This window comes from Pieris brassicae, chromosome 3, assembly GCF_905147105.1.
Source record: "Pieris brassicae chromosome 3, ilPieBrab1.1, whole genome shotgun sequence".
In the NCBI taxonomy this organism is placed as follows: Eukaryota; Metazoa; Arthropoda; class Insecta; order Lepidoptera; family Pieridae; genus Pieris; species Pieris brassicae.
The window spans coordinates 20,056,929-20,069,548 of record NC_059667.1 but is presented as its reverse complement, the minus strand read 5'-3'; the positions used below and the strand labels follow the sequence as shown (position 1 = coordinate 20,069,548).

At 32.5% G+C, this 12,620-nt stretch overlaps 2 protein-coding genes across 4 annotated transcripts in view; both read left to right on the top strand.

Moving 5' to 3' along the window:
- The first annotated feature begins 2,718 nt into the window (after positions 1-2,718).
- On the top strand, positions 2,719-5,990 carry LOC123707253 (pancreatic lipase-related protein 2-like). 2 transcript variants are annotated; one of them, XM_045657143.1, is made up of 4 exons: positions 2,719-3,017; positions 4,449-4,593; positions 4,859-4,999; positions 5,311-5,990. In XM_045657143.1, exons 1-4 carry the CDS (start codon positions 2,915-2,917, stop codon positions 5,987-5,989), a joined length of 1,068 nt encoding a protein of 355 aa, XP_045513099.1. In that variant the 5' UTR covers positions 2,719-2,914; the 3' UTR covers position 5,990. The 2 variants fall into 2 exon arrangements, with proteins under 2 accessions (XP_045513099.1, XP_045513100.1); XM_045657144.1 differs by lacking the exon at positions 4,859-4,999.
- Positions 5,991-6,241: 251 nt separating this feature from the next.
- Positions 6,242-12,620, top strand: part of LOC123706637 (oxysterol-binding protein-related protein 3-like) — a 40,308-nt gene continuing 33,929 nt past the window's right edge. Inside the window, exon 1 of one of the 2 annotated variants that reach the window (XM_045655908.1) lies at positions 6,242-6,460. Coding sequence is in view for 1 of the 2 variants with exons in the window: in XM_045655909.1 (XP_045511865.1) it covers positions 9,424-9,457 (34 nt within the window). In the remaining variant the exon portion in view is untranslated. Of the gene's footprint in view, positions 6,461-9,373; positions 9,458-12,620 lie in introns of those variants that run through there. The other variant, XM_045655909.1, reaches the window with a different exon arrangement.

Genomic DNA, 12,620 nt, shown 5'->3' with positions numbered 1-12,620 from the left:
ATTTATTATAATGCTTGGCGTATGGATGTACGTTTGATTCCCGGTGAAACAATAAAGCTGATATTTACGGTACAGGATTATATGTTATATAACCCGGAGCTTAGATAAGATAATTTATTAAGTATTATTAAATAATAAATAATTCTGAACTAATATTTTACAGACAACAGCTGCTATTCATTATATAAACAAATTTTTTATGTATGAGTTAATAATACATAAAAGCCATGGCTTAAACCCATCTCCCATGTTCGAAATATTATTTTAATTAACCATTGTTTGGCGAAGGTGTCCTTGGTGGTTTAATTGTTTAAATTTACATTTAGAGGTACAATGCCTGAGGCCGCAACGATAAATTCTACATTCCTACACGTTACCGATTATTAGTTAGTTAATAAAAATTAGGAAAGCTTTCCACGGCAAAAGCTACATTATCTGTAAAACAAGGCTGAAAAATATCTAAACTGTCATTGTTGAACGTGTCACTGTCAAAGAGGCAGTATCTATTCAGGGATGTTAAATATCTTGATACTAAAGAACTTGTTATAATCTATGTTTAGCAGTAATGTCCGATGTAAGCTTGTATTGTATTTTGCTCTTCTAGGTTCTTCTAGCTCTGTTATCATATATCCAGCCAGGCCTAACAGCTCCCAATAAACCGAATCTTCTAGAACATGCATATTTGGAAAAACTAAATAAGCCCTGGTTCACACCAGATATACCTCCCGAGTTTCCCAGGAAAGGTGAGGGACTTTGCAAAGGAAAGAGATGTAAAGTTAACTGTGATGATTGTCAGGTACACGTGCCGTTAGATGGTAATTGGGAATATATAAATAATTAAAATAGTAAACTGTTTTATTTTTTTTAAATACAGTACCTAATAGTACTAGTAATATACCTTACACTTAGTTTAAATATCGCTAAGTAATGAACTGTGCCATTACGACAATAAAGATAGGAGGATTTTTGCACATTGACCGTCAAATATTTTCCCGTTTATGTCTCATAAACACAATATATTTAAGAATATTTTTGGGTTTTGGATTCGGAATATCCACAATCCAAGCTACAAGTCAAACTCTAACATCACCGTTGGTCGCAAAACCGTAGTCCTGAAATGCGTGGGGAACAGACATTCACAGAGCAGTAAGGTCGCTCAGGCCTACGAAGTGTTTGGAAAACTTCTGAGCTTCTGGATGGAGTAAGGCTGGCTTAATTAGCCAGGACTTTACGCGTAAAGGACCAAATGGGCTTCTAAGTGCGGAAAATGAGTCCACATGTACAATATACATACAATATATTTTTGGGTTTGAGTAATGTCTCTCAAACAGCTTCTTACGATATCTTTTCAATCGCTTATTCCTGAAGTTCTTGTTAGTGTTTCCCTTGGTCAAGGCATCACGCGTGAACGGCTGAACCGATTTCGCAAATTTTAAGAAAATAGCGCGGAAAATTTAAGAATGCCAACCATAATATTAAGTAATCATGAAATCTGTTACGATAGCAATTTTTTTAGTACATAGCGCTTTTACAATTCAAATTTCTTTCGTGTAGGTGACGTTTGACATAACATTGACAGACGTGCTGCAAATATCGCCAAAGAGGATGAAAAAAAAAATCGTTTAAAACAAATGCGTCGATCGGGGTTATTATATTGATAAAATACATATAAAATAATAACAGTCGCTAATTGTTTATGGTATTAATCCCATGTCGGAATACCAACAAAAGTATTTATATACGCGCCAGAAAACCAAACAAAGAATGTTTTATATCATAATTTTTAGTTAACTATACTAATTCGAAATCAATATTCATAGTTAAGACAAGACAACGTCTGTCAGGTCCGCTGGTTCTAGATAAAAAAGGCAACATCAAAATGTTTTAGTGTTAAGATTTTTATGTGACAACTGTATCAACCAAGCAATTTCCACATTGTTACATGCCTTGACATTACATTATCTCAACATAATTTATACCCATTTTATTATTATAACATAGTTATTATATTGTTGCGTTTAACAAGATTCATACTTAGATTAGGTACTTGCATAATCCTCTGCCTCTGTCTTCTATGCCGATGTGTAGCGATGTCCGCAATACAAATTTAATAACGTGAAATAAGTGATACCTGTATCTTATATGCCATAATAAACATATTTAATGCTTTGTGACGAAACAAAACAGCTAGATTAAAACTCCAACAGCACACTATTTGCCGTAGTTACTTGTTAACATAATTGGTATGTTTACTGTTTAGGTCTGGGCCTCAGATTTCGGTTTCTGTTTCGAGATCTTTTATTTTTTCTAATAGACAAGAAGGCTAATATGATAAACTGATAAGCCGTCTAACCTAACCTAACACGCTTTTGGGTTTATGGCATGCCGGTTTTCTCACGACGCTTTCCTACACCGTACGAGCGAGTGTTTGATGCGTAGAAGGTCCATTGCACAGTTGGGGTTCGAACCTACGATCTCAAGGATGACAGACGCACGCTGAAGCTACAACTCTATACGGGCTCTACAGGTTGTATTTATAGGTTATCAAAAATAACAAAATTGCCCCATTATTTGCGCATCTCCGCTCCTGTGCCCTACTTCAGTTCTGATTAGGTTTTCCGCTGGCGTGGTGACCCAAAGCGAGTACTATCTTCCAAACTTAGTACCGATTATATGGTATACAGCTTTGTATATGTAAACTAGCAATATTGGTCAAGGTTGGGTGAGGGATTGCAACCTCTAAACTGCGGAATCGCTTTGCTTTAAGTCACTATACGTCTGGCAACCTAAACGCACTGACGCATAACTTTCCTCCAATATTTCCCGCCAAATGACCTTTCATTTGAAATAAAGGCTATGTATATTGTCATTGATTTATAACCAACTGGCACGTTTTGAATAAAATGTAGTGAAAATGTTTTGCGCAACGGTATTTCTTGTATTAAGTTTATTTATGTATATTAAATGTGACGACCCGAGAGCAGAGCAGGGATATCCGAGTGGACTAATGTCAGTATGTATGTGTTTCTAGTTTATTTATCGATAAGTAATGTTTATTATTAAAACTACAAAGTATATAACGTTTTTGTGAGTAACACACGTTCCTAAACGTGAATTATAAAACTAAATCTGTGTTTTTTTTACTAAGTTGCTGATCCCATTGATACTATAACGTAATTTCCAAGGCAGAAAACAAGTACAGAGAACATTAGTTTATACTTTATAGATTGATATTTAATTAGCTTTTTATACACTTCACTTCAATTATGGATACAATGTTGTGTTGTTCCCACAGTGATGTAAGACACAGCATGATCATATTTCGCGCCTTGCGGATATAGTTGATAGAGACTGAGGTTCGGTTTTCACATTGATTTGTATTTAAATGTAAATTTACGTGACGTTCATAATACATTACCGACATGTATAAATTATAGTTTAAAAGTTATGTTTTGAGATTTTTTGAAACAAACCCCGCACTAATTAAAATGCCTAACGTCTTTTAATTACAATAAATATGTTAGTCAAGCCTTCTAACAAATTTGTCAAAAAACGACAACGTAAACATGCGAACAATGCAAACAAACCTAAACTCTTTTCTTCTTTTGTATTTCTTAATTCTGCTTCACAATAGACCGAAATCAATTCAAAATGTAGAGTCGTCAATAAGCTTACGAGCTTCAACGTTTACCACTAGAAACTAGCTCGTTAGTATGAGGTATACTTAGCTAAGACTATATGAGTCAACAGATTTGTCAGTTGAGCTAGCGTATTTTACGAAAGAACCGGTCTGAGAACCATAACATTTAATTGTTATATTTTCTAATAACAAACAGTTTCCATGTCCTATACTTGTGACTACAGAGTACTAGACAACTTAGGAAGCACTTGCTTGGGGTAATCTGATGATTACGTTGGACATGGAAACGAGCAAATATTACATCCGCACGATGCTCCAGGCTTCTTTATGAAGTTAGAGTGAGATAAAAGTTTATTTATCACGTTTCATATCACTTGAACCGTTTTGATTAAAATTAAAACTTTGATTAATTGACAGAAAGTTTTTTTATGTAAAGTTAACGCACGCAAACGCCCGGACATTACTTAAATATAAATATGAAGGAAATGGAGACTTGCAATCTGTACCTCACTAATTATATCAAATTACAGTATTAAGAGTCTTTCAAAGTGTTCTAGTTTTCATACATTTGCAATAAATTAAATATTTAGACAATATTAGTTCTTATATTGTGGTACTTTAAAGGTTTAGATATATCTTATACAGTATAAAGTTATATATAGTATATGTGTGTATAATGTATGATGAAATAACAAAATAACTGACAAATATGTCTAAAAGTTAGATTTTACTTTTGAAAAATGTCTAAATGTCAGTTACTCTCAGTATTTTCCAAGTTTCAAAGCCCCATTTTCTGTAATAATTTCAGGTCCTGGTTCCACAAAGCCAGCGACAATACCCAGGAGCCAGCTGAAATATCTCCACTTCGTCGTCCAAGGTGCAACCAACCGGCAGAAGTACACTTATTGGACCGCTAAAAATATTGCGAAAGATCCAAGGATAGATTTTAGAAGGTATCAACGAGCATTACATTTTTTCTTTATTATATAAATTAAAAACTCGATGTGGTATTTTTATGTGATATAATTGCCATAATTTTTTTGCAGGCGCTTAATTTTAAAAAAACTTAATACTCTTGTAATGCCTTGAACATCGATAAAATTCATTTGTGATTTATTCTTTATCTCTCTTTACATCAAATCTTCTTCATTCTTTTTAAGCTTTTTTGTATAAACATCAGTTAGGAAAAAAGTCTAATAGAGAGAATTTATATTTTAGGAAGACCCTGGTAGTGGCAATCGGTTACTTGGACAGCACAAATTTCCCGATATCCATGATACTAACAAATGAATACATAAGGAGAGGATATAATGTCATTCTTATCGACAATCAGAGATTTGCTACTGTGCATTACTTTTTGTAAGCTTATTCTTCCAATTCAAAACATGCTCAATGCTTAAGAAAACACTTTTTAAACGGAAGCTATGTATTATTATTATAAACTTATAGTTATTTACATAATTTTAAATTTAAATTTTTTTCCAACGTTTCGCGTGGTCACGGTGACAACCGTTTAAAAAGTGTTTTCTTAATGTGTAAAAGCCATGTTTACAAAAGACAATACTATGCTTAATGCTGCCTGCATTTTATTTATTATAATTGAAACTTTATAACAGTATATAATTTGTATTTATTAATTAACGAAAACCTTATAAATTATCTTTTCACAGAGCAACGCGCCTTATGCGACCCGTCGGCAAACACGTAGCAGAAGTCCTAGCTATCCTCACTCGTTCGGGTCTAGATCCAACTAAAGTAGAACTTCTAGGGTTCAGTCTAGGTGGCCAGACTGTCAGCTATATAGCTAAAAACTTCCAGGTGTTGACAGGGCGAAATATCTCTCGAATAACTGCACTAGAACCAGCTGGTCCCTGTTTTAGAACACTAGGTCCGACAGAAAGATTGGAATCGACTAACGCTGACTTTGTCCAAGTTATTCATACAAATATTGACGGCTACGGTATGGCGAATAGGATGGGCCATGTCGATTTTTATGTGAATGGTGGAGAATATCAGCCGGCTGACTTGAATTTATTTCCGTGTACGGCTACTTGCAGCCACTTTAGAGTGTTGGCTCTTTGGGCAATCGCTGTACGGAATCCAGAGAAGTTTATTGCAATAAAATGTAATACGATTCAAGAAGCAAGGGATGCCGAATGTTATAAAAATAAACAAGTGACAAATGTTATGGGCTTAGACGTCGACGTGAAGAAACATGGTATATTTTTTTTGTCGACCAGTAAAAGTTATCCGTTTTATTTAGGAAAGGCTGGTATTAAAAAGGAATTTGCAGCTTGGAGACGTATAAGTGATATAAATGATTCCAATGAGACTGATATTTATACGTAGATTAGAGGCTGTGGTATGATTTCTCTTGTTAATAATAAAATATATCGCTCAAAAAAAAATCTAAAGGTTTTTATTTAAATCATAAGAACACAATAGATGTCGCTAATATAAGAAAAATAATTTTATAACAGCGCTATCTATCGCGGTTGTTATTAATACAATTTTCAATTTAACTCATGTGTCGCATTGACGTAAAATTGACATATGTGCGGAAAACCTTGACAGCCTTTCAATTTTTCCTAGTACTTCAACATGGTGCTCTATTCTCGCGCTTTTCTTTCGAAATTAAATCAATTTAACGTAAAAATGAGTTATAATTTAGTATAATTAAATAGCTGTGGTGCCGTGATATTATTAAAATTTGCAGTATTATTAAATATTTAGTAAATTTTATGTGAAAATCCCCACATCGCTTCAGATCAATTCTGTCTGTAATATTTAAGATCTGATTTGTTATTTAAAGCGTCTTACGTAAGTATTATTATACATTTTTTTGTTATTAAACATTGTAGTTTTCAAAGGCGAAAGCCAATTCGTGTCACGTAATTGTTTATTTGGCTTTTAATAGGTACACAAAATTATTTTCGACACCCATTTTTTCGTCGTATTGGCTACGTTTAATGTTTTACAATTACAAGCTATTCATTGCGAGGGATCCACGAAGAACTGGTTTTTGAAGGATTTCTTATTTCTCAATTGCTGGCTAATTCTTTGTATTTTACCTGTTTGCTCGTATTAGAATTATGATGTCATGTTTTATGTATTCATTAACAATAATTTAACCATCTTATAAGGCATACAATTGGTAAATGTTTTAGTTTTATTTAATATATGATAAGTTATCAGATGTCAGTAATGAAATAACATAGTAAATAAAACAAACAGTGTAACTTCCATTAAATTAGCTATGCAAATCAGATATCATTGCAATTATTATTTTTGTTAAATTAAAACTATACATCATACAGTATTAATGAATTATAGCAAACTAGACTTAAAAAATTGCTTCAATAAAATTCAAAATAGTAAATTTTTCCTACTATTGCCACTATTAGTAGTAATTTTATTTGGAATGAGGTCATTTAAAAATGATAAGGAAAAATATTTAATTTGTTTTTAATAATCAAGTGACTAAGTGTTAATGTGCTGGGATTATTTCATAATGAAGTATTCTAAAGAAAACACTATTTTGCCAGATTGAAACGTTGGAAAAATTTAAAATTATGTAAAATAATTATAAGTTTGTAATAATACATAGCTTCAATCTGGTAAAAAAGTGTTTTCTTTAGAATACTTCATTATGAAATAATCCCAGCACATTAACACTTGGTATTTCTATTGATTCTATCTTTGGGAAAATTAATTTGTATACATTATGTTGCACTTACATGGAAAAATAATTAAGACAGAAAAGATACTTCTAGTTGATAATATTTATTTTCATAATTTTCTTATTATATTGAGGTTGTGCTAAAAAAACTGTTTTTAAATAGTACACAAAACCACAGGTTTTAATTGACAGGCACTCAAAAAAATATTTTTTTTCTCCTTAGTTAATTAGCAATAATAATGCAAGTACATCATTCCTATTTTCATATTAAAAATTATTTGTATTAACACAATAATGAGTAATTGAATACACTAATTGTTGATTTTGCTATTCAAAATATAAAATTAACATCACATTAACCTTTGTTACATTTGATCAATAATTTTAAATTTTATTATTTAAAATTATACTTATAATTGTATATATGCGCATTTACTTTATGTTCTGGTGATTCAATTCGAAAAGTTTATATATTTGCCACTGCTTTATAGTAACCAGTATTGGCCTCAGTGTGCAAGTCACACACCTTTGCTCTTGTATTCGCATCCCAGCATTGTTGTGCATATTTCGAGGTGGTCAAATACCTGCCTGTTAAAGGTCAAAGAAATTGTTTAATACTTGCATAAAATTCCATATCTATCCTATTTGATATTAACTATCAGTATAAAATTTGAACTAGCTCCTCAAGCCTTTACACTGATACCTGTACTAATTGAATGTATGAATAAATTGTTATCACCGAACAAGAATGCCTGTGAAATAAACTGTACATAGAATATGAATCTACGGCCTGTAGCAATTAAATCTAGCATTTTGAAGTAGTTTACTTAAATAAATTAGCTTCGGTTATATTATACAAGTCTTCAACGTATATTAATCGTAAATTGAAGGCCTCGCATCGCTTTATGACATCATACGTTAGATCACGGCGTGATTCAATAAAGATTTACAAAATAAATAAACATATTTTAGATGACAAACTTCAAAGGAGATCCAGGAATAGCCTTTCATCATTGAACTCACTTAAGCTGGCAATATAAATTTCTGAGTATTGTAGAGAAATGTGGTGGTTGACATTACATTTCCTTCATCTATAGATGTACAATCCAACATACAGAATGTTTATATTCAATGTTTAATTCGAAGCACTAATTCCTTAGATAAGCCGTTTTATCCATTAGTAAAGATAAATGAAGGCGGTTTATATTTTGTCCCTTTCGGTCAGATTGTGTTATGGCCGTGATGGAAAGAGATACATGTGCATACATGTGTGTACAGATGAGTGTTAAAACGGTGCAATAGGAGGATTTTTTTTTATATAAAGGAGGAAAAAGTAAACTTATTAAAGTATTAAAACTACTTATAATATCTTAACATTACTTCTAATCATACGTTATAGCTAAAGCTCTCAGAGAATGAATGAATGCGAAAAAACCATTCACAAGGCCATGTACGCTGATTTTACAATTCGTCTCGTTTATTTACTCTATAAGTGCCGCGACATTGATAAGGAAATATTCTATAGCTCAGAGTACATTTATGAATTTGACCAAAAACTTTTAATAAATTAAAGCCATACTTTAACTATAATACTTTAACTATAATGATATAGTGCTCGTTCGAGCCTCTAAAGCTTATGCCTCAATTAGCTCAAATCATCATATTTTACCCGTCTTCAATTCAATTGAATGCTTCTATGTAGGCAATTATAATTTTGCACTTCATGAAATGTAATTAAAAAAAAAATGTATATTTATTATTTTTAAATTGTATTTCCTTATTTGATAAAAGCTCATCTATCTTTTAGTACTAATTTTATATACAAATACTAATTTAAAAATAGATTATGTTCTTAGTAAACAATCATTAAAGATTTAATTCCGATTTCTAATAACCACTGATATTGCTTGTTTCGATAATGTTATCAATTTTGGTTTTATTGTATCTAGATTATACAACACCTCATTCCATTCGCTACGGCGCGTTAAATAAACGTATTTTTTATAATATATAGCCAATAAATTATTAATTTTATTTAATAGAAGTGATAAACATTTATAATTTTTACGTGGGTAAACTTATCCAAGTTTTAATAGAAAAAATAATGAAGATGAAAGACCCTTTGTCTCTTCTAAATGGTATGTTTGTAAAATTTATTTACTAATAATACATAAAAATCCTCGTTTTTATTGCCACAATCCGGAACTCTCGTGAAAAGTGTAACGTACGCCCCATTTTTCAATATCTCGCCCTAATGTAATATAACTTGGGCAGATACCTACTGGTGTCTCGTATGAGACGCGAACCACCACTTGGACCTGAAAAACCAGTTCTCTGAAACTCCCAATAGTAGTAGCGATCGACTTGAATTTTGTCTTTTGTGCCGAATTATCCCAAGGCACGTTAGTGCTACGGATATTGGTAAAACTATGTCCAAAATGTACCGAAAAACGTTCTTGGAAGGTCGGAAGTTGGAGAATATCCATATGAACCCGTAGTTTTTTCTATAAAAACGATTTCGTTGGCACCAAATGTTCGATAGTTTCGTCGATACACGTACTCTGTATAAGTTATTTGTTGGCAACAACAACTATTTGCCATGCATTTCAAAGCGAACGTGATAAATGTTTTTACTGAACTTAAAGCTTTCCATTTTTTTTTAAATTTAATGTCTCCGTTCAATTATTTTACCCAGTGAGGTATCGAAGCAATATTGGCATATTGGCTTTAATCTACTTTCTGTCTATGTACCCGTTTTACACTCACTCGTACGGTGAGGAAACCGGCATGTCTAAGGCTCAATAACGTCGCCATGTCAGGCATAGATTCCTCATCATCTACTTACCTATTAAAGATGATGAACAGATACAAGATCTTAGGCCCAGATCGACATGGTTGTAGCGCCACTGGTATTTGAATCACCTCTTCCTTCAAGAAAAGAGCGTACAAATTCTTAAAAAGCCGGCAACGAACTCGCGAGCCCTCTGGCATTGAGAGTGTACATGGGCGGGGCGGTATCACTTAACATCAGATGAGCCTCCTGCCCGTTTGCCCCCTGTTTTATATTAAAAAAAACCTCTGTACATTGCTAAATCAGTCAGGACAAACAATACTTATATACAGTTATTATGCAAATGTCTGCGGTTTTTAACTGATAATGAGATTTCAGTAATTAATCGAACTCCGCTTAGCGGGTTTTTATTAATAAAAATATATAAAAAATGAGTAACTAAGGTAACTTATGAGAATAAAAATCGCTTAAAGAGTAAAACGCTTTTGCTGCTTAAAGGGTTAAACTAGTTTTGTTCTGTATGAACCCACTGTTAACATGGTCGTCAGGACATGTGATCCAGTAAAACGATTAATCAGATCATCATTTAATAATATATAAAGGTACATCACAGCTGGATTAATTCAAATAAACTTTCCGAAAACTAGAATCGGCAATATTCCGTTATTTTTAATTCGTATTCATTATATAGGTTTTATTATCATACATTAGTGGAAAAGAAACGTATCGATGCCTCTTTAATAACTGGTGGGTTTCAAGTTTTTATTGATGTGACATATTTTTCGTTGTTTACTGAATGCCTCTCTCAAAAAGCCGTAACCGATACATCGACTTGCCTCCACGCCACTCTATGCTCAGCTTGTCATGGCATTAAGGATATTGAGACCCATAATTGTATTAATTTGCTCAAACCAATGGGTAGGCGATCGATCCTGACTAATTTGACCACCACCTATTACTAATTTGTCGAGACAATTCGGTTCTCTGCTGGCAATATGGTGAAAGTAGATAAGCTCCCGTCTGCAAATGATAATTGACAGTCTTGTTATCTTAAGAGTTGCTTGAGGATGGACTTCTTGCAGTCCATGGTATTCGCATAATAAATATAACAAAATAATTTTAAAAGATTCCGTAACTATGTTTACTTATTACGCTTCAAAAATTATATCTTGCTAGAAGTAATAAAATGCCAGTTATTACGTCCATTTATAATGACCATTAATTGCAGCATAATAAGCGGTATTCTGTCGTGAAAATAAAATTGTTATAAATACAACTTCCGTCAGCGTTGGCATAGTTTGGCTCAGTGTGAATCAGCTGTTTAGATCTATTATTTTTTCTATGCGTCTTTGAGTTCGTGATATTTAAAATTGAATTTTTCTCTCGTCAGAGTAGGTCACCGGGCAAAAAACTAATTGTGTGTAATACATAAAGTTTTCTATTTTAAGGTTTAATACTCAGTTCAGCGATTTTCATGTTTTTTTTACAAATTGTTAATTTGATCAAGTATCACTTTAACGTTTAGCTGCTTAAAAATATCTTGGTTTTACAGACGGCTTACAGTAAAGTTTGTGGTAAGAGCAGAAATGAACAAAAATCTAAATTATTTATTAATACTAAGCAACTAATATTTTTACTACCATTAATATGCATAGAAACAAATTTTGATTCTATTAGAAAACTAACTAACAGCTGCCCACTGAAGTATTTCCGAACCAATTAGACTTAGGGTATTCTTAAAAGGTCGGCAACGCACTCGCGAGCCCTCTGGCATTCAGAGTGTCCATGGGCGGCGGTATCACTTAACATCAGGTGAGCCTCCTGCCCGTTTGTCCACTGTTCTATGTTTCTATGTTCTAAAAAATTGTTTATGTTTACTAATCTATACATCTAATGCGTTACTTAATACTTCCGAATAATTAAAGAGAATATAAAAATACACAATACTATTTTCTGTAACTATTGCTTATTACCGTAACTGATAATCGAATAGAATTGCAAAACATTTCTTTGTGTACTTCATGTTTTCTTGTCACAAACATTACACTCGTCTTGGTGACCTAAATAGTTTTTTTTTTTATCATACTTTTCTCATCCGGTGATTACAAGTGCTCGGTATTCTGACATTATGAAGGTTCTTTTATTAAAAACTACAGTATACATTTAAATTTTTTAATTAAATTTAAACTCATTTTCAAGGCACCATGCCTTGTAAATGATGTGTAGGGATGTGTAGACTAGATCTGTATAACTTATCTATGGCTATGCATCAATTACATCAATCAAACATCCTTATCATCTGTGGTTGTTTGAAACCTGGACTTGGTCAGATGTATCGTACGTTAAACAGATGTTTAACTAAAGTTTTCGGGAAAAACAACGGACAAAATAAAATAAGTAATAAAACAATACAATACAAACTAGTAGGCAAACTGAAGTTATCACGTTTTCTAAGAAAATTTGTCTCCGAAACAAAATTTCCAGACTTACAATAATGTAATTCGGCAATT

Bases quoted from the DNA above. Each gene is read 5' to 3' on its own strand.
- LOC123707253 (XM_045657143.1), top strand. From the start codon at position 2,915: ATGTTTTGCGCAACGGTATTTCTTGTATTAAGTTTATTTATGTATATT. The intron at 3,018-4,448 runs GTATGTGTTTCT...TAATAATTTCAG, and splicing joins GAGTGGACTAATGTCAGTAT to GTCCTGGTTCCACAAAGCCA. The intron at 5,000-5,310 runs GTAAGCTTATTC...ATCTTTTCACAG, and splicing joins GCTACTGTGCATTACTTTTT to AGCAACGCGCCTTATGCGAC.